This window comes from Molothrus ater, chromosome 3 (assembly GCF_012460135.2).
Source record: "Molothrus ater isolate BHLD 08-10-18 breed brown headed cowbird chromosome 3, BPBGC_Mater_1.1, whole genome shotgun sequence".
NCBI classification, from domain to species: Eukaryota; Metazoa; Chordata; class Aves; order Passeriformes; family Icteridae; genus Molothrus; species Molothrus ater.
The window spans coordinates 44,118,342-44,142,362 of NC_050480.2; the positions used below are offsets into that span (position 1 = coordinate 44,118,342).

Consider the following 24,021-nt stretch of genomic DNA (forward strand, 5'->3'; position numbering starts at 1 on the left):
AAGCGCCCCCCTCCCTCCCTCGCCGCCGCACGCCCGGCCCCGCGCCCCCACGGGGCCCCCCGCCGCCTCCCCGCCCGCCGCCGGCAGGGCATGGGGTCTCCTTCTCCGGCTCGGCGCCCTCACCTTTGTTCCGCTGCGACCGCCCGCCCGCCCGCTACTCCCCCGGCCCGAGGCGGGGGGCACGGAAGGGAACTGGGCGAAGGCTCCTCTCAGCTTCGGGCACCTCCGGCCCCGCTCAACGCTGCTGCAGCGGCTCTGCTGGCGGCGGCCCCGCACGGCGCGCGGAGGGGCCGATCCGTCCTGCGCGGCCCCGGCGGCGGTGACTGCACGGCTCGGTCCCCCTCCCCCTCCCGCACCGATGACTGACTGACGGGCGAACGGGAACGGCCACGCCCCCTTCTCCACCTCCCCCATTGGGCCGTGTCCCGCAGGGCCCGCCTACCCCGCGGCCCGATTGGCCTTCGTGTCGGAAATACTGACATCATTCTTCTCCACTTCTATGGAAACTGAGACTCGGTGCCGAGGGTGTTCATGGGGAACGCTGTCCTGCTCGTTGTTAGTAGCGCTTTCAGCAGGCAGCGCTGCGCAGCTCAAGGGACAACAACTCCCAGAGTGCACCGCGCACGAGGGGCGGGGCACTCCGGAGAAAGCTAACGAGCCGAGGGGGCGGGGCCTGCGCGTGCGCGGGGGGCGCTCGGTGGCGCATTTTCCCCCCAGGAGGGGAAGGTGGCGCCCGGCGGGGCGGAAGGAAGGAGGGGGGGCGGCGCTCCGCTCTGGGCTCTGCCGCCGCCAGCGCCGCCACTCCCGGAGCGGCGGCTGCTCAGGGGCGGGGTTCCGGCTGCCGGCGGTAGAGGAGGAGGAGGCAGCGGTGAGGCGAGGTCGGCTGCCCTGTTAGCTGGCTGTGGGTTGGGGGGGGACACTGGGGTCCGGGCGGCGGAGAGAGAGGGGGCGCCCCTCTCGGAGAGGCCGGCCCGAGCCCGGCTGCGGGGGAGCGGGTCCTGCGGCCGCCCCGCCCAGGAGGGGCTTGTAGGCTGCCCGGGAAGGGGCCGGGGGAAAGGGAGCTGCCGGTAGTGCTGGGCGGTGCCGGCGGTCGCCGGGGCGGGCGGAGTGACTGACAGAGCGCTCCGGGGCTGGGGCTGCGCTGGGCTGGCGGCGGGCGGCGCTTCCCGGCCCTCCCTGGCGGCCGAGCCCGACAGCGCCGATCAGAAAATGGGGGTGGACGGCGGGCGGGGGGAGCGATGCGTCCTCGGCTCTCGATCTCCTAAAATGGCGCTGAAGAGCTGGGCCCGCTCGTCCTGGAGTTCTGGAGGCAGCTGAGGAGGCTGCGCCTGTCGCGATGAACTCCGAAAAAAATGAACCTTACTTCCGTCGGTCCGGCTGTGGCGGGAGTTTGGCGGCAGCAGCCTCGTGTTCTCTGTGAAATGTGAGTTTTAACGGAGCGCTCCAGCTGCGGGTTTTGCCGACTCATGTTCTGTCTGCGGGTCAGGCCGCAGCTCAGAGACCCTCCCTGTCTGCGGGCCGGGACTTCGGCGGCCAAGGTATTGTTCTCGGGCTTCTGCAGCATTCCTGCTCAATTTTTCTTGGAATTCCCCATTAAAACGGAACCACGATCACAGGAGTAGGGTGCTCGTGTCGTTCTAACGTTAGTGTTGGAATGGTACTATGGAAAGCTGTTGTTTACTTAGCTGCATCTTCGGGGAAAATGTGTGGTCTGCCACTGCCCTTCTACCTGCGGGAAGCGAGGTGTTGTTCGGTGTCAGCTGGGAGGGGTTATAAACAGGACTCTGCTAATTAGAATGGGAATGTGGACTGGTGTCCCAGTGGCATTTGGATTAAGACTTCTGGTAGTCTCTGTTTGAAACAGTAGATATTAATTCACTAAGTTTTCTGTGTATTCTTTTTGAAACTTTGCTTCTCACTCCTACTTGCTCCCCCTATCTGGGGCTTCTTCCCCCCACTGGTTACAACGAAGCCAGTGTCTCAGTGCACTAAATTCTGTGATGGAGCTGATTTGAGAACCTTCTGAATGGTTCATTTTATACTGGAGCTCTTAGCTTTTTTGGTAGCTGTCTCTTATTTTCTCTGTAATTACACTATGACTGCAGCCCCTGAGATGATGATACTTTTTAAAATACCATCTGTATATTTAACCTGGACTATTTCAGACTATTCTCCCTATTTGGGAGGAGGGGAAGAAAGGTCTGCAGAGTGGAATGGAACAGGGTAGCATGAGAAGCTGTTTTACAAAATTCCAAAGGGAAACTTTTTCTTGACATTTGGCCTGGAATTAATCATCATTAATCATCGACTTTGATCCTTTCTAGAAAGGTTCTAGACACAGATCACAGCTTCAAGTATACCTTTAGAGAAGTTCCACATTATGGAGATCCACATCACCATCTTATCCTAGTGTCATGTGTGTTTTCAAAGAGGTCATCAGAGATAAGCTTTGATGCAGTCCAAAAGGCAGCTGTTTGGGCTCTCTGTTGTGTGTGGCTGTTCTTTTTGCCTGTGTGAAGATAAGAAATAACTGGAAAATTAACTTTGTCATACATACGAATTGAAATGCAGTAAGTTTGTGTGCTGGTTTATAAGGTAAAATGGCCTTAACTGCTTTAATCCTATGAATAAGCATAGATGTAATCAAGTCTTGCACTTTCACTAACAAAAGGCTTTTAGTAGCCTTTCATTTATTGTTTAACTGCTGGTTTTTACTTTTTAGTGGGGTATGGTGACTTGAGATCTTGTGTGTAAATCACTGAGAAGTGTAACTTCCATAATAAATTGGTCAGTCACCTCAGCAGGAAACCCTTAATATCAGGCATTTCCCAAGTGTGCTGTATGTGATAATTTTGTGCAAAGAGCAATAATATTACACATGTGGTATCATGGTATTTTTGCTTAGAGGCTTTTGTAATGAATTTCATTTACACGTTTCTTTATCCAGGGTCCCTTTCTATGTATAAGTTTGGGGGAGGTTCTGTTCAGTGTTTATGTGCCAGTGGGTGTGTTAAATGTGTAGCTGTCTGATGAATAATCAGACTTTTTATTTTTTTCCCTTGGTAAATCCCTGGTGGGAATTTACCTAGAATTTCATTTAATGGTATAATAGTAGTATAGAAAATTTTAATTATATTGATTTGAGATTAGTTACTTTTGTTCATTACATCTTTTTTGCCTTTTATTAAAAGAAAAAAAAGTAAGAATCTCTGTACTTGTGGCAGAAGTACCTGACTATTTTTCTGCTGATATTTAGTATTTCAGGTGAACTCCTATTAGTTATGTGCAGAAAGATGCAAATATTTACGTTGATGCTGTACAATACTAATGAATTTCAAGTTAGTTGGGGATTCTGAATATTGGCTTACTGCCTTACAGGTGAGCAACAGACCTAATTCCCTGGGGGAAGAGGAAGAGCTTTAACATTTACTTCTAAGCAAGAGCTTTTCTAGGAGAACACTTCCAATCCTAATGTCTCTTCTCAGCCTAGCTGGATAGCTATGCACTTTCAATTCTGTCACCGTCTGTGTGGCTTTTTGACAAATAATGGTCACACGGGAGTTGTTAGGTTGATAGTATATCCTTATATCTATCTCCACCAGATTCTTTCTGCTTAAAACATCTGGGGGTAGAATCTGAAAGTCTTTGATTTTACCTCCTCACTGAAGTCCTTTGAGACTTAGTCTTTATATGTGAGGGTACAGTTTGACAGCTGTCTCTCAGTGGCAGTGCTGGTTGAAAGCACTTCAGTTACAGCAACAAGCTGGCAACAAAATAAGGAGTCAAGGATGTCAAATCTGATTTTGATTAGTGTGTGGCCTGACCTCTGGTTGTGCTGGCACATGGATAGGATGGAGAGGCTGTACTTCTTACCACAGTGTCACTGCAAGAAAATATGTGAAGCTTTCCCAAAAGGTGCAGCCTTACGAGCATTTTGTTGACAACTATATTTGGTTAAATAGCCTTTCTTGCCCCTGAAGTGCCAATATATTTGATGAACACACAGAGTGAAGCAAATAAAGGAGTTGATCTATACTTAAACTTGGAAAATAGTTATTAACACAGATCAGTTCTCCAAGCACAGACTGCTACAAATGCTTGTGGGTGTGGAAGGTGGCAATGGGAATAGACAGGAATTGATTGAGCTATACTCTCCCAGCTTCTTGTGCACCTGCTCCATGGCAGAGCTTGGGAAACTGAAAACTCCTTCACTTACAGTGAGCATTATTTAGCAACAGCTGAAACATTAGTATGTTATCAACCATATTCTCACACAGAGTCCAAAACACAGTGCTGCAGCAGCTACTAGGAAGAAAATTAGCTCTATTCTAGCCAAAATTGGGACATTAATTTACATAACTATTCACTTTCTCCAGGAGGAAAGAAATAAATCCTTTGCAGGATACTAGCAAAGTATCTGAGAAGTAGCATGAGACTTTATGCTACTGCTGCAGTTCCTGTCTTAAAACTACATGAGAAGTATTGTTTTGAGTTGCTGCATCTGCAGTGCAGTAAGGAAGGCTAGAGGTGAAAGGATAGTAAATCTATCACAGAAAGCAGTCTGAAAAAAAATGCAGATGGAGATGACCTGAAGTATGCAACTTGAAGCTAATCAATAAAAAATTGTTGAGCTCTGTAGGCCTTGGATCCTAAAAGATTATTCACAAAAGTCTATTACATTTATGGCATATGGGAAGTGTGTAGAGCTCTCTGTATGCTTGAACAGTGGTAGAAAAATGGTATATTTCTATTTTGACTTATAACAAAAGATTGAGGAATTATATCAAAAGACTGAAGCTAGTATTCTTCTGCTTTAGGTTGCCTTGGTCTGAGTTGTATTTTCTGCTCTTTTGAAACATCGAATGTATGGAGAAAGCATTTAGCAGATTAGCTGTGTGAGGTTTTGTATGAGTGTCTTTAAAGATTTGCAGTGGAGCTTTGAATGGTAAAGTTTTAAATACTTCATCACCTAAGCAATCTGCTACGTACAAAAAAGTAAACAAAGTCTAGGAGTTGGCTTAAGCTTCATGATTAATTAAACTGTATTTAGCATGTATTATATTTTTTTGTGTTTCCTTGGTAAATGACGTATGAAACGATTGGAATATTTGTGCCTAACCTGCAAGTCAGCTGACGTTTTAGTTGTATGCATCTACTGCTTACTTACAAATTTTTAAATCTAAATAGTGTTAATAACATTTCTTTAACAGTGAACTACATCTTTGGAAAGAAAGAAATGGATGAGATGGATGAAACATCTAAAAGAATCCTAGAGCCATACCAGTATTTGCTTCAACTACCAGGCAAGTTTCTTTGTATTGTGTTGTTTTAAGTATCAAAATTGTTCTTATAGCAGCTTTCGTCTTGGGAAGCACAAGCCAAGAAGTTTTTCTATTCTTGATTTGTGGATTTAAGAATAATAAAAAGTAATACTTTTCCATGTTTCTATTTTACTTGTTCTTTTCTTCCTCTTATGAAACCCCCTTTCTTTTTGTGAGATTGGTACAATAGCTCTTGTGTCTGGAGTAATATTGCCACATTAATATTGCAACTTTAAGTAATATTGCAGTTACTCTGTTCTCCAGAGTAGCTGACTTAAAAATGGATAAAGGCAGGTACTGAAGACTTGATCCTGGTTTTAAACTCAGGGCTGACAATATTTTGTTCTTTACTTGCTTCCTGTACTAAACTCAGTGGGTTGTGGCTTTTCTTTTGGTTGAGGGGGAGAGGTGGTGTTTGAAGGGTTTTTGTTTGGTTAGGGTTCTTTGGGAGATTTTTTGGGTTTTTTGATTTGTTTTGGTTTTTGTTTGGTTTTGTTCTGGGTTGTTCTTTGGGGGTTTTCATTAACCTGTTCCTCTCGTGTAATTTATTCTCCTTGGTGCCTGTAGAGACAGGTGCTCTTATGGCCAATTTCAGCTGTCCCTATTCATGGCTTATTTCACCTGTCAGAGGTTCAGCCAGTCCTTGTGTACTATCAGGTCACCAGCAATACATTCACATGAAGTTTTCAGTCTTGCACAGTATAGCAGAATTCAGGAGGCAGTTTGAAAGCAAGCTGCTGTATGGATATGCCCCATGTAAGCCTCTTTGACTAAACAATCAGATTGCTGTGACTTTTATTTGTACACCTAAAGGGTAACAAAGACCATACAGGCTATCAAAGTGACTAATTTTGTAAAAATAGTGGCAGAACAACTTTGTCATTGGAACTACTGCATAAATGCCTGGTTGCCCTCTGTCCAGCTTATATTGCCTGCTGAAGGAGTTAAGGAAGATAGAAAATTTGGGTAAATATTAAGGAAATATTTCTGATGAAAATTATATCTGACTAGGGTAGAAGACCTTCTGTCTAGACAGACAGAGTACTAAGTGGCTTTTGCCCATCTCTAGCAAGAGCTGTATATCAGTAGGGTGGGTCCTCAGAGTCCTAATTCATTATACCTGAGTATAATGAATTTCATTATTAACTGCTACAAATATCCAGGATTTTCTTGCCAACATTAGTGATTTCATTTAACTTGGCAGTTAGCACCAAGTTGAAAACTAAGAAAAGCAAAGAATTTGGCAGTTGCATGCCTTTTTAATGCCAGAAGGCTTGTTTCCCATTTCCTCATGTGTACTCCTTTTGGCTATGTTGAACTGGGTGGTGGTCTTTCTAGAGAACTACCTTGAGAGTGAGTCTGTGATATTACAGAGAGCTTTCTAAGCCCTGGTCCTGAAAAAATTTGCTTTCCTCAAACATAATCTTTAAGTCTACGTTTTATATTATTAGATTATCTCATTAACCAAGGAATGTTGCAACACCTCTGCATCTTTAGTTGCTAATTATTTTTAAAGCTATTGTAGATACCAGGAAGAAAAGCTCAGCTTCCTAGTAGGAAACATACAACACCCAATAAGTGCCCAAAAAATCTTCTATAGGGAGAAGTGCTTGACTAAAAGCTCTTCAGTTACCTTTCACTTTAAATGATGCATCTGCAATATGTTTACCCTTCCCACCTTGATTCCTGTGGCTAAATTCCTTTGCTTTGTGAGTTCAACTGTAATAACTCTCTACTGGTGGCTTATGTAACACTACACTCACTGACAGTACAGGTGTGTTAGATCCTGTCCTCCTAAAGAATCATAAATCTGATAGTCCACTTTACCATGTCGACTTCTTTTTAATTTAGTGTATGTTTTGGGGAAGGCAAGAGATAAGATACACTGCTCTCTGTGCAGTAGTGGTGGTGTGATTCAGAAGAGAGAACTTCTCTTAAACTAGGCAGGTGAAAGTGGTGTACCTGTGGGAAGCTTGTACTGAGGAACAGGTGAAGCAGTGAGGGTTCCCAGTCATAAATAAACTGTGTTTACTGTGTTTGAAGCACTGGCTTTGCATAAGGTCAGCTATGCCAAGTACAGATCAGTGGGAGCCAGTTACATGTGTGAATCTTGGAGTCAGTGTGAGTACCAGTGCTCGGTAAGGGTGGAAAAAATGGGCTTACAGATGCTGTTTCTACCTAGAGTGGAGCTCAAATGAGATGCCTGAGCTAATACAAGAGGCTCTTGTTGAAAGAGGCAGTTTCATTCTATCCTCTTAGTCTCTGGCAGTGTTCTCCTGCTGCTTAACTTGTGCCAGTTCTGAGCCTGCTAATCAAATTGTTAGGTAGTATCAATCACTAACCTGTTAAAAACTTGCCTGGTTAATCTCTTGTCTTGTTAGTGAGCAGGCACAGCGACAGGAACAAGAAGCTGTTTCTCTGTTGGATCAGTTTGAGCTCAGAGGGGCTTTGCAGAAAGCTTGGCTGAGTGTCAAATATGTACACTATGGCTCTACAGCAGTCCACTTCCTTATCTTGAAAGACGAGTTAAACTCTCCAAGCAGTTTAGTAACCTATGGTTGAATGAATGTAGATGCATATCAAAGTTTGCTTGCATAAAAAGGGATTGTATAACTGTATTCACGTTGGTAGCAGGGAAGGGAAAAAGCCTGCTAATGTTGTCAATAGTGTAAGAACACAATTTTTATAACTGTGAAGTATTAACCACTTAGTACAGGAAGTTGATTACTCTGTTTCCCTTGCTGAAATAAGACTTTTGATGGTAACATTCTTGGGGTGATACTTAAAGTAACCTTGTATGTTTCTTTGACTTCAAACAGTGCTAGGATAGGGAAGCTACTAGGCTTAAGGGATTTTTAGTATGGTGCTATTTTAACTACTAGTATGGTAATTAATGTTTAGTGTGGTAATTAATGTTTTTTCCTTCTTGAGCAGAAATTATTGCTTGGGAGAAGAACATAGATTCTGAAACAGTAACTTTTCTTGTAAAATTTCATTGCAGTAGAACATTGCCATACTAGTTTTTAGCAATGTTCTGCTTAATCTATTATCTGCTTAATCTCAATTTTTTCACTTAGTATCATAAAGTGCAGGACTGACTTTCAAAGATTCTGTTGAGGTTTGTTCCAAAAATGTCTTAATTCACACACATGGTGAATCTTTTATTTTTAAGGGTCTGAGTTAACAACAGTAGGTGATATTGCAGCACTAAGGAATATATAGAATTTCAGTTGTCATAAAACTGATATGGTTAATAGCTTGCTGTTGAAAGGGGCAGATTCTGATCCCATTCATGACTGTGCATCTTCCCATTCTTGTCCTGCTGGTCTTGGCTGCAGTCTTTCCTGCTTTTGTTTAGCAAGCTAAACAGTCAAGACTGGCTTTGTTGTTCAGCTTTTTCTGCTGGGTTGTTGAACTTGATCAGCCTGGTGAAGGAGTTAAGCACCACAGGCCACGATCCCTACCACTGGCACAACTACCCTTGGCAGATCAGAGGCCTCTGCTTGGGCCAAGTTCCTGAGGGAGGCTGCACCTCTCTAGACTGTGAGCTGCAGGGATGCCTGGGGGCACCCACTAGCTGTAATCAAGTGATGTCCCTGCTCCTAAAGGTGTGTAGTTGTGGAAAACCTATGTCACCAAGCAAAGGAATGGTGGAAAGGGGTCAGCAGGCTTGCACAGCATCATAAATAACAAAAATTACAGGACTCTACAGATTCAAGAATCTGAAACCTCCAGGTATATTGACGGGGGGGCAGAAATAGTCTCTGCATATCAGGTTGGGAGATAGATACTCCCGCCATGGTGAAGGCTGGTGGCCTCTGACACCAGGAGAGAGATTCCTGTTCCTTGAACAGGTGTGCAGTTGCCAAATAGGTTCAGTGCACTGAAAGAGGACACATGGCTGGATGCTCTTTATAGGCCTTTTATAACCTGAATGATTCTATGGTTTTCTACAACAAACATCAAAACATCACCTAGGGCAGCAGCAAGTGGTGAGACTGAGCAGATAGTGGAGAGACTGACTCCTGTAGAGGAATAGAGGCTTGTGGTTTTGTTTTAGGGAGGTTTGCTGCTTCTAGATACTCCTGATAGGGATGTGAGGGAAGGACTGCCAAGGTATGTTTCACCTTTAAATACTTAACCTTACAGCTTAAAATACTTAACCTTACAGTTCTTCTACTTGAATGCTAATGGGTATAGCATGGGGGGTGCCTGAAGCTTATCAAGCAAGACTATGTGGCCTTTGGAATGAGGGCCAAGGCCACAGGAAGCCAGGTGGGTCTTCTCTGTGATTCTCAACCCCCTTCTTACCATCAGGGGGAATAAACAGATACTGCCTGTCTACAGCTAGTTAATTTCACAGCTCATGCTGATAGAAGAGCTTTGGCTCTTACAGACTTGAGACCTCCTTTGCAGAGCAAGGACTACCAGGAGGAGATAGCATCCACCTGTCCAAGTCGGGGCAAAAGTAGAGATTATAGTAAAAGAAAATGACTGCACACAGTCAAGTAAGGAATTAGTGAACTTGCAAACAAAGTGTAGAGGCTGATTTGAACAAGACACTTAGTAATCTATAGATCAGATCTGAAGGCAAATCATCCCAGCACTCCAAAAAGGAAGTACAAACAGAACTTGATAGGGTAAGCTCTTCCTTTTTCTGGGGATCTGCAGGATAGCATGCTTCTGTGAAGTGTCTTTATACAGATGCATACATTATTGGGAGTAAAAGCGAGAAGGTAGAGTTTGGATGCAGCTGTAGGGCAACAAATTTATTGTGGTATAAACACACAGCTAGAGTGCTGCAATAGATGCATGTGGATGGCCTAGGAAGACAGTCTGAGGTAGCAAGGAATGGAAGTTGCATTTTATGTGAAAGAACAGTTGAATTGCATGGAGTTTTACCTTCAGTCAGATGAGCCTGTTAAGAGCTTACAGGTTAAGTTTTGAGGGCAGATCAATAGGAGTGACATTATAGTGGGTGTTTGTTACAGACCCCCTAAGAGGGAAGAAGCAGGTCAGACCTTCAGACAACTGCAAAATGCTTCATATTTACAGGTGCTGATTCTTATGAGAGACTTCAGTTACCTCACAGTGTGGTAGAAGAAGCATCGCAGCAGGACACAGGCAGTCCAGGAGGTCTCTGGAATGAATTGATGATCTCTTGCTAACACAGGTGACCATGGTGCTGATGTAGGAAGTCATTATGCTTGGCTTCCACTTAAATAGAAGGGAAAAGTGGTTAGGACATTGAGACTGGAGGCAGCCTTAGTTGCAGTAACCGTGGGATAGTGACATTCAGGATTGTGAGAAGGAGCAAGGCACAAATCAGGATCACAATGCTGGGCTAGTTAACCCTATTTTGAGCAGAGGAGTTATGCTAGAGAATTCTGTCAGTGACCTCCATCACAAGTAGCTGCACAAGGTTAAAAGTGTATGTGCCTGCTCTCTGCTTCTCTTCATGCAGTTCACTTATGCTGTTTGTAGTGTTCTTGGGGCTGCTGGGAGAGGTCTGCCTGGAGACTTTATCCATTTAGTTTTAATCCATCAGAGGATGCAGCTAAATGTGCAAGTGTACAATACAGTTCAGGTAATAGAAGAGCTTTCTTCCTCCAGAAGGGCAATGCCCCTTCCCCTGATCCTCATCATCTCCTGCTCACCTTGTACTGATTGTGGCAGATCCACTGCATGAGCTGACTCAGTACATAAAGCTGGCAGAAAGCTAACCTAGTAAAAAGCTGTGTTCTCTGCTGGGCTAATGAGTTGAATTAGCTGTAATGGGGGCTAGGTTAATAGTCCCTCTGCTCTTTCCCATGCTGTTCTAGCCCTTTCATGAGCCTTCTCTGTAAGTGGGGTGCTGCCTTAAGGGCAAATTTGTGGTTACTTGAATACAGCAAAAGTGAAGCAATACTAACCAGGAGCCTGTCCAGAATGGAGGTCTCTAGTTTTTGGGTCTGTGCCCTATCAGAAGAAGTCGTCTGTATATAAAGAGTAAGTAGGTTGATTTTTTCCTTTAGATGAGAAGCATGTCATCTGAAGAGGAGGAGGGAGTGTCCTCAATACAATATCTTTAATCTAACTTGATATTTGTTTGGAGGATAAAGCTTTAACATTCTTAGCTGTAGAAGGAATTTCTCAGTGTTTTTCTCACCTTTTCCACCCAGCATTACTAAGGAGAAAAGCTTTCCATAGTTGCTGTTTGATTTGGGTAATAATTTGGGATCTTAGGCAGATCAAACCAAATGCATTTAGCAGAGCTTTGATAAAAGCTTGGTGCAGTAATGTCTATTATTATAGCTCTATACAGTAGGTAGAGCTTCTAATTTTGGGTGTTAGACCTCTATTCTTCCATTTTACAATAGCCTGCTTAGAATAATTAACAGAGCAGTGCAATGTGACGGTGAAGAAACTGGATAATTCTGGCAGTGCTCTTTTTAATGTCCTAGTGTCCCTGTATTGTTGTCTTGTCTAGTCTGGGGAGAGGAGGGATGTGGCAAGGAACGGAATCTTCTGCATCCAGGCTTTAGAGACAGGTATTGGAGGGGTTTGGTCTTTTGCCACCACAATATGGCTGCAGGCATAAATTGTGTGTACAGAAAATTGCTGTACTATTGCATAGACCGGGTGAGAGTGACTTCAGAATCAGATAAAATAGCATTTATGTAGCCATAATGTTCCTTTAGAAGACAAGCAAATCTGCATCTATAAAAGGAACAATAGATGTCTCACTATACAGGTAGTGTTTTTTCCTTGAGTAATCAGTGTCTAGGAAACCTTGCTAGTCAGGGTAGACAAGTCTAACAATTCAAATGCTGCCTGTACCAAGGAACTAAAGTGACTTAATCCTTTGTGCATGTTATAATCCATTTAGAGTGCGTGCTAGTAGTCAAGTTCCTCATGATGAAATAATGCTTGTTGCTGAACATCCAGCATTCTTTAAGTGTATTTTCTAGGAGACACATTCAGAAAAACAGGATTAAGCTGCCTAGTATAAAAAGAAAAATCAGGTATTGTCTGTATGCAAGTAATTTAGAAGAGAATAAACAGCTATAGATAAGGTATAGATTAGGTACAGTTCCTTAATGTGATATTCTCTGACTGATTTTCGTTATGAATGTGGTGAAATACTTGTTAATCCTTAACTGGTAAGCCATACAGTTTGGCAAATATTTATAACAGTTATTCTCAAGGAAAGACAAAACAATCCTTCCCTTCTGCAGAAAACTGTTAGTGTTTAAAACCAAGCACAGACAACAAAAATGGAGAAAACAAGCCAATGGCAGTGTATGTCCAGGTAAGAATGCCTGTTCACATGTGGCAGAAACAGAGGACAGAGCTCCTGGGGGGGAAAAAAGAACCATTTTGTTAATCTTGTCTAGTGAGAACCAGAAGATGGTGGTGACAGGAAGCAGTGGAAATCATGGAGAACTGAGACAAAAAGTGCAGACCTCTGATCCAGGGAGGAAGGTTATCACCCTTGCTACAGAGCCCAACCCACAAGGCTGTTGCTTACCTGGTGGGGACTTAATTAGGAGGGGAAAAATTCTCAGTCCAGTTTCTCCAGGGTCTATCACTGCAAGTGAATTTACCCATACTTATTATTCTGTTCTGTATGCGCTGGCTACACACTCATAGAGAAGCCTTAGGGAGAGATTCAAATGTTGACATTTCTTTGGTGCTGTGGGCAAGATGGAATTATCAACATGAGGACTAGTATTGCAGAATGTCTCAGTTATGTCTCAGTACATCTTGAGTCAAGTAATATGGGTTCCTTGCTTTGAAGTTTATTTTAAAGCTTTTTCCAAATGCTTGTTTATGTGAGCTATATATACAAATATACAGGGCTGTTTTTGTAAACCTTCTTGCAGTTGTTCCAAGATATTATACATAGCTGAGCTTCTCAAAGTTCAGAGCAGAATTGTCTCAGTGTGGATAGGGGATAACTTTATTTCATATTGAACATGACTAGATGCTGAATAGATATTTGTACATGAAAACCAGCAAATTACTAAAGAAAGTAGACATCAGTAATGTATAGGCATATGGTTAGCTTCTATTGAAATTTACTCTGTCATGTAGAAAGTATCTGGATTGAACAAAACAACATGTTTTAACACTAAACTTGGTCATTTGATGTTGTCTTTAATTCCTATGAAACAGGATGACTGTCTGGCTCCAACAAAGTAGATTTTACCAAAGCAGACCAAATCCTATTTGTAGGTAGATTTCTTGGGTATAAGATAAATATCTGAATTCTTGGAAAGTTCTATTCTGTTCACAATGTTCTGTTCAGATTTTGTTTAGTGTTATTTAGTAAGTATTTGAAATGTCACTTTGCTGTTTTACAAATTTACAGTAACAAGTAAAGAATAATACTACAGGAGAAAGACCTAAAAATTGACAGAAACAGCTATTCAACAAATACCCATACTTTCAACTAAGAATGAAATATAATTGGAACTTTTAAATCTTAAAATTAACATGCCCTGCAAACTAGCTGATCTGTACAGGCTACCAACATGGTCAGGATCCCTTACTAATTAAATTGTGAAAACTAAATATAGTAACCTGTAAATAGGTGCTTTAAATATTCCTGAGAAGTGTTTAAAACTGAAACTGCTGCTACCTGATGTTTATTCAATGAGGAAACAAGTCATGCACTGATATATTTTCCACTTTTGTGTCATCACACTGATGAGTTTTTTAATCAGGTCTCGAATCAGCTATAGTTGCTAAGACAAACTGTTGTGCCTAATTATGAACTCTATCATTTTTATAAATGCCTATAATATTTTTATTGTAGGTAAGCAAGTGAGAACCAAACTGTCACAGGCCTTTAATCACTGGCTGAATGTTCCGGAAGATAAAATACAGGTACTGGCTAATTATTTTTAAATTTTTTTTTAAATTTTTTTTCTTTCCAAGACCATTGGTAACAGATTATTCTCTTACATAGCATAAATTATCAGAAATCTTAAATGCACTAATTTCTGAATATGAAGTGAACTTTCAGGAAAACAACTTCAGTGCAAAGCTTTTACTGTGATGCAACACTAAAGAAATTATTTCCATGTCTTACTAGAATAGTTACTTCCTTCCAAGTGTTCAACCTTTGAAGTTGTAGATAAGTAGCTATCATTGTTACCCACTTAACTCAGTTTTTAACACTGAGTTTTTAATAACTTACAAAACAAGCTAGACAGTTACCTGGTAGACTTCACAAAAATAGTGTTTGAAAATAAAATCTTGAGATTTTGATACAAGAATATCAAAGGCAGCAATTAAATCAACTTTAAAAACCTAAAACTGAGAGGGATGTATCATATAGTCTGCAATCCTTACTTTCTAATGGGAAGATTGTCTAGGAATTCTCATTGTCTTTTCTCTTGGACAAAGTGTGCAAGATGCATGGCTGTGTATTTAAACACTGTGGCTTTTCAAATGAAGTGTTATCCACCTTTTTAGGTTAGACTGCAGTTTTGTTACATGCTACAGAGTGTGCAAAATATTTTTTGTCCAAAGTAATATAAGGAATTTATATAATTGGTTGTGGTTTTTGACATCCCACTGGTCCTTTGTTAATTTCATTAATTGTTGGCAGAAGTATCTTTAGCATTTGTGAAGGAGTCATTTTTAGGGTGGCTTAAAAGTGACACTTCATAGCTCTTAGGCAGCAAAGTGATTTGAGTGGTTTAAGAGGCTGCATTTCATAATCTAGCAACTCTTCCATTTTTCAGCCTATTTGTGTAACTGTCTAGCAAAATTTATTCTGTCTTTCAGCTAGACACATCTTACCCTAGTGCTCAGACAAACATCCAAATAAAACAAATAATATAGCAACCTGTGTATTGCATGTAAGGGTTTAATCTAATATCATAGATCAGAATTCAGATTGGAAGAAGCCTCTGGAAGTTATCTAGTACAACCCTGTACTTAAAGCAGAGCTTGCTCTGTAGCTACTTATGGCTTCTGGGAGTCCTGTTGAGTTTTGAAAATCTGGTGATGGGGTTTCTGCAGCTTCCCAAAGCCTGTCTTCTCATGCTGACCCCCTCTCATTATAACAAAACCTTCCATTCTATTCAACTAGAAGGTTTTTATGTTGCAATCTGACTGTTGCTTCCTGCTCTTTTGCTGGGCACCCATGACGTTGTGGTCCATTTTTGTTTAGTGCTAATAATAAACTAAAGCTGCAGTGCCTCTGTGTGAACAGAAGTTACCAGTTCTGTCACTTCAAACTGATGATCACGTAACTGCTACTGAAAACTTGGACCACTTGTTTTGATTGTCTTTATGAAGAAAACCAATGCTTTAATGTCTCCTTTACTACTTAAGTTGGTTGTAGTGGCAGGAAAAAACAAGACCCTGTCATCTTTTAGTCTTCATCATGATGCAGTTAATGCAGCTTCTGTGCATTTTAGTACTAATTATAATAACTAAGGATGGTTGAAGTCTGGAGGACCACCTCTGGTCATCTTTTTGACCTCTCTCATGATCTCCATAAGATGTCCCTTGTGTCTAACAGCCTGATTAATTTCCAGCTATTTGTATTTCCTATATTAAAAATCTGAATTCTGGCATTCTTTCTGGGGCTTTTTTCTTACCTTAGATTATTTGTCTTTGTGTAGTTTATTTAGATTATACAATTGAGGCTACTACAATTGAGGTTCCTTGGTAGTCTATTTTACTGTTAACTGCCACCGTTTCACCTTCTGCCCCAACCAAGTGATCTTTTCTCCCGACACTTGATGAATTTCTAGTTCCCTTTTGGTGCTGCACTGAAACACTTCAACTTCTCGAATTAGAGAGCACTGTGTTTGTCAGGTGAACTTCTCCCTGAGAAGGCACTGAAATGGCCTAGCAAGTGTCAAGCAAGTTCTAAAGCTGTTGCAAATAAGGAGGTGGAAGAAACCTGTGTGTTGGACTGATAGTGCAGCAGATACTGATTAGATAGGTGTAGGTTGTAAGAAAACATACCACTCTCTACTGGGTCTTCAGCTTTCATTATGGAGACCAGTCTTTTCATTTCCTCAGGCTACTTCCTGATGTCTTCTAAAATAATCTTTTTCTGATATCTGAACTGTTCAAACCTTTCCTTTACCTTGGAAGCACTTTTGACACTATCTTAAGTTCATAAGGTAATTTGATAGAAACAGAGTCAGGAAACACTGTTTCCTTTAAACCTTACCTATGGAAGCTGCAAGAGGGCATGAAACTGCCAGTGATATGAAATAGGTCAGCAAGAGAGATACTAGAATAGGCTTATCCAGTAAACTCACAGAAAACACAGGGAAATGTTCCTGATAGTACTGAGAATGAGATAATGGACCAAAAGTTTATTCAAACAAATAGGTGTGTAAAGTTGCCTTCAGTAAGTACTCTATCCTTTGGTTTCATGAGTGTTTAAATAGGCTGTTCTTGCAATTGTATCTTGGGAAAGGGGTTAAATTCCTGGAGTGTGAGTTTTAATCTTTGGGACAATGTTCACTAAACACCAGGTGGCTTGGTGCTCAAGAAAATGCTTACAGTAAAGTCTTTATTTTGTCTACAGCACTCACCAAATAGGACCATACTAGATATTTGCTGCCATTTTATGGTGGTCTTAGTGTTTTTTAACAGTTGTTTTGATCAATTTTGACTGAATGCAATGTTTGTAGCTAAGGAGTATAATTGGTTCATTAGCTCTAAAATCATATCTTAATCAGATGTGTTTTGCCATGAGTTTATACAGTGTGCAGTTTTATGTGCTTAAATTTATTTCCATTTAAGCAGGTGCTGAATGTACCTGTTGTTTGTGTGGCAGCTATGGAATAAAAGCAGCCTATAGTGTTAAAACTCTTCTTTTTTTGATGAGTTGTTAAGGTTCTGTTCTACTCAAATGTAGTCAGCTACAAGCCTAATGTTGTGAACAGTTTATTGCACACCTCAGGTGGTGTGTGATACTGGTCTACCTAGGAACAAGCAGAGTATAGGAAGCTTCTCAGAAGAAATTATGGCTGTTGTCTTTCTGCCAAGAATTTTCCAAATGATGTTTCAGAGGGAATAGTCTGTACTTTAAGAGCTCAGTACTGAATATAACCACACAAAGTGTGGGAAAAGAAACATGAACTCTCCACTTATCAAAACATGGTTCACAAGAGAAATGTGATAATGGATGACACCTGACACTCAAGAACTGACTTTGGGAGATTTCAGGTTTGTAAATCTAAACATTTAAAAACACTGTTTATTTAATTTTCCCCTAGTCATGTTTCTAATAACAGCTATTCCATGACTCCTAGCCAATGGCTTCTTTTAGAACTGTAGCAACAGTGAAGATCATGCAAGTGGAAGCACTTCAGGGAGTAACTTTGAATCTGAAAACATTACACATAAGACTATGTGATCCAGGACTTAGAGCAAACTGGATGTTGAGAGAAGCATAAATCTGTACTAACAGTAAAGGCAAGTTGCCTGAAGAGGAACCTCAGTGACAGAGAATATAGTTATTTAAAACATTATCCATTTCAAGTATAGTCTCACAAAAGTCATGGTTAAATTACAGTGACAGACTTAACACTTGTCTCTTCTTGTCATAGGTTATCATTGAAGTGACAGAGATGTTGCACAATGCAAGCCTCCTTGTGGATGATATTGAAGATAACTCAAAGCTACGACGGGGCTTTCCAGTGGCACACAGTATCTATGGAATTCCATCTGTAATCAACTGTGCTAATTATGTTTATTTTCTTGGCTTAGAGAAGGTTTTAACCCTTGATCATCCAGATGCTGTTAAAGTTTTTACTCGTCAACTTCTGGAACTCCATAAAGGTCAAGGCTTGGATATTTACTGGAGGGATACGTACACCTGTCCTACAGAGGCTGAGTATAAAGCCATGGTACTGCAAAAGACAGGAGGTCTCTTCGGATTAGCTGTAGGCCTCATGCAGCTCTTCTCAAATTATAAAAAGGACTTAAAGCCGCTCCTTAACACACTTGGTCTCTTCTTCCAAATAAGAGATGACTATGCCAACTTGCACTCCAAAGAATATAGCGAGAACAAGAGTTTTTGTGAAGACTTAACTGAGGGCAAGTTCTCATTCCCAACCATTCATGCAATTTGGTCAAGACCTGAAAGTACTCAGGTGCAAAACATTTTACGTCAAAGGACGGAGAACATAGATATAAAAAAATACTGTGTACATTACCTTGAAAATGTTGGTTCCTTTGAGTACACTCGGAATACATTGAAAGAGCTTGAATCTGAAGCCTATAAGCAAATTGAATCACTTGGGGGAAACCCTGAGCTTGTAGCACTAGTTCAACAGCTGAGCAAAATGTTCAAAGAAACGGAAAATTAAGAAATTGACTTCTGTGTGTCTTTTGAAAATGGGAGAATAACCAGATGGAGAGTTGTGATAATCAGTCTTATGTAAAACTTCCTCTTGTAGCCATGTTACAGAAATTACTGTTAAAAATAACTAGTCATTGAGTTTTGAAATATATACCTTATTATCTCTAAAGTCTTAACTGTAACTGCTTACAGTTGATTTTGTTGAAGCAGATGTACTAGAACTAAAACATGTTTTGAACCTAAGTGTAATAGTCTTGACAGAATCACAGGCATTATTTCATACCTCAAACTCTCATGCCCCTAACCAGGCTATGAAAGGATTTTGGTTGAAATTCTGTGTTAAATTAAATCATAGGTTAACATGTATATAAATTATATAGCAAGTATATAAATTAAATCATAAGTTGACATGTATATATTATGCATTTTAAACAATGCTCTTGTAAACCAAAATTTGTGTTAAAAAAAAGATGGTACTTCAACCACAATGCACATAACATTGTGTGATATTTCTAAGTTTGACTTGTGAAGATCAGGGGGATCAGTTTACTATGTCCTAGGTTGAATATCCTATCCAGCTTCTGTGGATATTTTCAGGGGAATGTGAATTATGAAAGATACTATTTCATATGCAAATAAGACATGCTCAGTCTGAAATTGTGACTTGATAAAGATTTTGCAGTACCTTAGAGAAAAGATTTCATCACATCAACAAAGTGTAAATTTGCTGCTGATTCCAGCTCTGTAGTGAGTAATTTTGCTCACCTGGTTTTAGATTTTGAAATTGTCAAGCATTCTGTAGCCAGAAACTTAAGTCTGTGCATTAGAGCTCATATATGTAAGTGCAAATAGCAACATAATGAGCTGCTATTAGAAATGGAAAGGGATTCATACCAGGTAACTTTAGGACACCATAATTGGTGCTGGTCTCTTTAATCTCTGCTTATAATTGAGGGGCTCCTCCAAGACTTTATTCATAATTCATATTTCATTCCTATCCTGAATTGCTGTCTAGAGGCATGTTCTGTATCTCTTGAAAGAGACAAGAGCTGTAATTTTTTTCTTAAAACAAAGTACAGTATCTTGTCTTACAAGCTACAATACCACTTCAGTTTTGTTAATTGCTTAAATAGAGCTTTAAAATTATAGACATACCAAAATAGAACTGGGACTGAGAGCAAGATTTAGGGGTAGGGCTGATAAGTAACAAAGTTCTCTGCTCAGAGATATATATATAAAGTATAAATATATATATATATATATATGTTAATAAAATGTAAGCAGATATGTTTGGTTTTTTTCTTGCCTGGACTGGCTTTAATCAGGTTCAGTTCCCTTAGTATTCACAGGTATATTAAGCTTTGCCTTGGGGTAGCAAGGTAATGGTGTGGATCAAAGGTAGGACTGGTGCTATAAGCTGTGGTGTTAGCTCAAGCATACTCTGAAATGGACAGAGGTTCTTGGCTTCTGATGGCTAAAGGATAGTTTTATGCAGGTGTTCATTTATTGCACCTGGAAAACAGGGAGAGCTATGATCTCGGCCCACTGAGAAAACTAACTGAAGAAGGTTGCTGTAATGTCTTTCCTGGGCAGCCTTTATATCTTTCTGAAAGTGATCAAACATGGCAAAATTGGGGATGACTACTTTCAGGCTGAAATATTATGTAGTTATGGATGATAGCCTGTCCCTTTCATCTGCATGCTGAGGAGAAATCTTTGATTAGACACTGAATAATAGGCTTTTCAGTGAATGGAATTGGTTGCGAGGACTGAATAGCTTAAAGTTGGTGAAAGGTGTCTTTAATGTTAATCAAAGAGAATTGTTATTCCTTTTTCATAACTTGCAGTGCTTAGTAAGCCTGTAAGTTTTTAATGTGTTATGTGAAAATACTATCTGCAGCAAATTACATTTATTTTGTGCCATGTCTTGGAAGTTTCTAAGCACTGCTGCAGTTAATGTTGAATAGGGGAAAGCATTGAAAAGATTATTGTTGTCAGGAGAATCTCCTAGTCTTACTGTGAAATGTATCCTTGTGCCTGTTAGGATATTGTAACTGCAACACAATGCAAAGTGCACTTAGTGCCATTTCATTTCTGTTCTGTTGCTGGATGTAAACAGTTCTGTACAATCAGACTTCCATAATGAAGTAGCTTTTCTTACTGTTTGTATAAAGCTTTTCTACCATCTGAGATTTCTGCTATGTCATTGCTCCTTTTTTTCATTCTGGCAATTCACCCCAGTATTTATTCTAATTCTCTATCTTGTGGCATGTGCCTTCATTAGGAGTAGGTACATAGATGTTTTTCCAGTTGCATACCATTTAAACCACAAATGGGTAAGAAGGGAACAGTTGGTCCAGCTTTCTTTTCCCAGGTCACAAGAGGCCATGCAGCTCCCTCTTCTGCCTTCAAGGCGTTTGATGTCAGCATTCAAAGCATATGCTGAAGGCATATCTGGAAAGGCCCACATCGTTGCTCTTCACTTAGGTTAGGATAAACAGGATTGTGAGAGCTGTTCTTGATGTATTTGGGAGTCAGAAGAGGCTGGGATATTTCCCCTTCATCTGTTAAGCTGGTAGAGCATCTTTAAGTACCAAATGCCAGTAGAAATGATGTCTCTTAGTCAAGGTCGATTTTATATTTGGTGCCGTAAGATCAGTCTGTGCATTTTCATCGATATCCTCCAAGGTTATCACTGGTTAAGTGTTAACTTTACGATGTTATCACTATTAAGTGATGCTCCTGAGGTTAAGTAGTGTTAAGAAAAACCCTTCTGTAAAGCAGCATGGGAGTTCTTGTGACTGCACAGTTGTGTGAGTGTCCCTCTGTTGCTATGCCTCCACAACACAGGGAGTAGAGATTTTTCCTGATCTTCATAAAATATGCACTGTTGTAGAATGGCAATCCAAGTTGCAAGTGGAGATGCCCACGGGGAAACAAAGGCGATGCTGGTTTCAATGTCAGTCCCTTTGAGCCAGAATCATTCCCCTTATCTTCCTACCATTGCCAGCAAGTTGCACTTTGATCAGGTTATCAGTGCATTTCCTGGGGATTTAGTTCTTGCAGTTCATATTAAGAGAAATGCAAATACTCATCAGTCTGGAGCATTTCCCACTACCTCAGTCTGTTTTCTGATTTTGTGCTTGCTTGGATGTAAATGAGTACTGTCATCTGTCTTAGAGTAGCCAGCCATTGGATGGGACATATCTGTCTTTGCTTTTTCGTAGGCTTATGTTTATACATATACCCCATCAATTGTGATGAAAATTGCATCATGTTAAGACCTTCTTGAGAAGATAGCTTTCTCCTCTCCTTTTGAACTCAGGCTGTTCAGGTACCCACTCAGAGCAAATTTGTATGTATCAGCCAGTTCTTGATATAAACAATATAGAAATGTTAATGGGAAAAAAACTGTTGACTGTTCTTCGTTTCTGTTTTTTTTTGTAATTTTCCTAATCTGGCTGCATGTGCTATAGAAATTTCCTATATTAATGGCTGTTTTCCTCAATTATTGTTAAAATGCTAGTAAGGTATAAAAATGTGGGGTTTGTGAGATGGTTTGCATTTCTAATGTAAAAATTGGTTTGAACTTTAATACACCTTTACCACTGAATTGCACCAGGCTTTTATTCATGTGCAAGAGCCATGTGGGCATCTGTTGCTCTTCTTTGTCCCATCTTCATCATTTTACATTTCAGGTTTGGTATTTACTATGCTCTTTGTATTATTTGCCCAGTACTTCCACTGTAATTCTTCTTTCAGCTATATTTCTATTCTGCTGTTAATACCAAGCACACATAATACCATCAAACTCAGTTTTGATCCTGGACAAACATACTAGTCTGGGACTACTTTTGAAATGTTGAATCTTGGCTCATAATTTGTCTTCACAAAAGTAATCCAAGATTGATCCAAGATTTTCTGCAACCTTGAAATGCCTGAAACTTTTTTTCCAGGAAGCTGAAGCCTGTAACATCTTATATGACCATAAATTATTTTTGTCTCATGTAGGTTGAGCTACTTTCCTTGCCCTACCTGTTTGCTTTCAAGATCCATTTTGCTTTGGTGGTAATGCCTGTTAGGTCTTTTTATGAATGAGCTTAACTAACTAGCCCTGAGGGAGGGAAGTTAATTTTTGTCCAGGTTAATGAATTATCCCACTCAGCAAGAGCCTGATGAATGCCAGAGCTGGCAGGTGGACAAAGGCCAAGGAAAGGATTTCAGAATAAGAAAACTCATTTTGGCCTCCTAAGGCTGCCTCATGTAATTTTGCCTTCTTTTACAGAATTTACTTGGCTTAGTTAGGAAAAGCTAAAGTGTGTGGTTAGTTTCCCTGAGCATCCCAAACAGACTGTGAGAGATACTTAAGTTAAAAATTATTTATTCTGACAATTATTTATGTAACTCGCATATATCATCTAAAGATTTTATTAAAGGTACAGATAAAACAGAGTACATTGTTTCATTACTTTATTTTTTCTTCTCTTAACAATTTTTCTGTTCTTGAAGTCAGGGAAACATAATCTGCCATGTGCCTGTTTGAGTTGATTTCTACCTCACACTAACTGAAAAAGTTTTATCACAGCTGAGCATCAGCATTCAACCTTTTTTGCAGCACTTTTTAAAAATTACTTCAGAGGCACCTTGTTGAGGTGTGGCTAGGAATAATCCATGATTCATTAACTCACTTCAAGCATATAATCTGCAAAACTTCTAATAAAGATGCAGGTTAAACCACATGAACCCTGATAGTGTTCCTCACCTGTGTACCCTATGGAACAAGTGCATTCTCAGTTAACCTACTGAAAAGGTATTTACTGATTATCTGTTTAGTACAGCGTAGAGAACCATGGGAGATACACCAAGAAGGCCTAACGTGACACTTGCAGGGAAAGCACTACACAACTTGACATGAATTTGTGTAGAAGACTCACTCTGAGGTGAAGGGAAATCAGATAATTATCTGCTTTTGAGCTCCTGGAAAATGCTCTACTCATTGCTATATGAATTACATGCTGACAGTTAAGCAGCTGCATCATCTCTTGCACACAGTAGGTCATTTACACTCTCTTCATAATGTTTCAGTTGCTATTTCTAGAGCATATAGTGTAAGCTTCTTAATCACTCAGTAATTACTGAAGTCTCTAGAATGGCAAATGCATACATTTTGTTTATGTATTTTGAAATACCTAAAACCTCTTTTATTCTCTTGTGATCTGTGTTACTCTACAGAGAACTTCTGTTGGCTGAGGGAGGCATAACCTTTCACTGACTGGAGTTACTAAAACCAGGCTGACACCAAGCCTGTGTGAACAGATTGGAGTGGAAAAAAGGCTTGCAAGGAAAAAAACCCCAAAGTTCTTTAAAAGTAGA

At 40.5% G+C, this 24,021-nt stretch overlaps 1 protein-coding gene across 3 annotated transcripts; it reads left to right on the forward strand.

Annotated features, from left to right (window-relative positions):
• Positions 1-1,148: 1,148 nt before the first annotated feature.
• Positions 1,149-23,100, forward strand: GGPS1 (geranylgeranyl diphosphate synthase 1). Of its 3 annotated transcripts, none has more exons than XM_036379881.2 (4): positions 1,149-1,423; positions 5,211-5,303; positions 14,122-14,192; positions 17,894-23,100. In XM_036379881.2, exons 2-4 carry the CDS (start codon positions 5,237-5,239, stop codon positions 18,653-18,655), a joined length of 900 nt encoding a protein of 299 aa, XP_036235774.1. In that variant the 5' UTR covers positions 1,149-1,423; positions 5,211-5,236; the 3' UTR covers positions 18,656-23,100. The 3 variants fall into 3 exon arrangements, with proteins under 3 accessions (XP_036235774.1, XP_036235773.1, XP_036235776.1); XM_036379880.1 differs by lacking the exon at positions 1,149-1,423 and adding an exon at positions 1,439-1,538; XM_036379883.1 differs by lacking the exons at positions 1,149-1,423; positions 14,122-14,192 and having other exon boundaries at positions 5,223-5,303.
• The last annotated feature ends 921 nt before the right edge of the window (positions 23,101-24,021 follow it).

Coding starts and splice junctions, on each gene's coding strand:
- GGPS1 (XM_036379881.2), top strand. CDS start 5,237: ATGGATGAGATGGATGAAACATCTAAAAGAATCCTAGAGCCATACCAG. Junction 5,304..14,121: donor GTATTTGCTTCAACTACCAG/GCAAGTTTCTTT, acceptor TTTTTATTGTAG/GTAAGCAAGTGAGAACCAAA. Junction 14,193..17,893: donor TTCCGGAAGATAAAATACAG/GTACTGGCTAAT, acceptor TTCTTGTCATAG/GTTATCATTGAAGTGACAGA.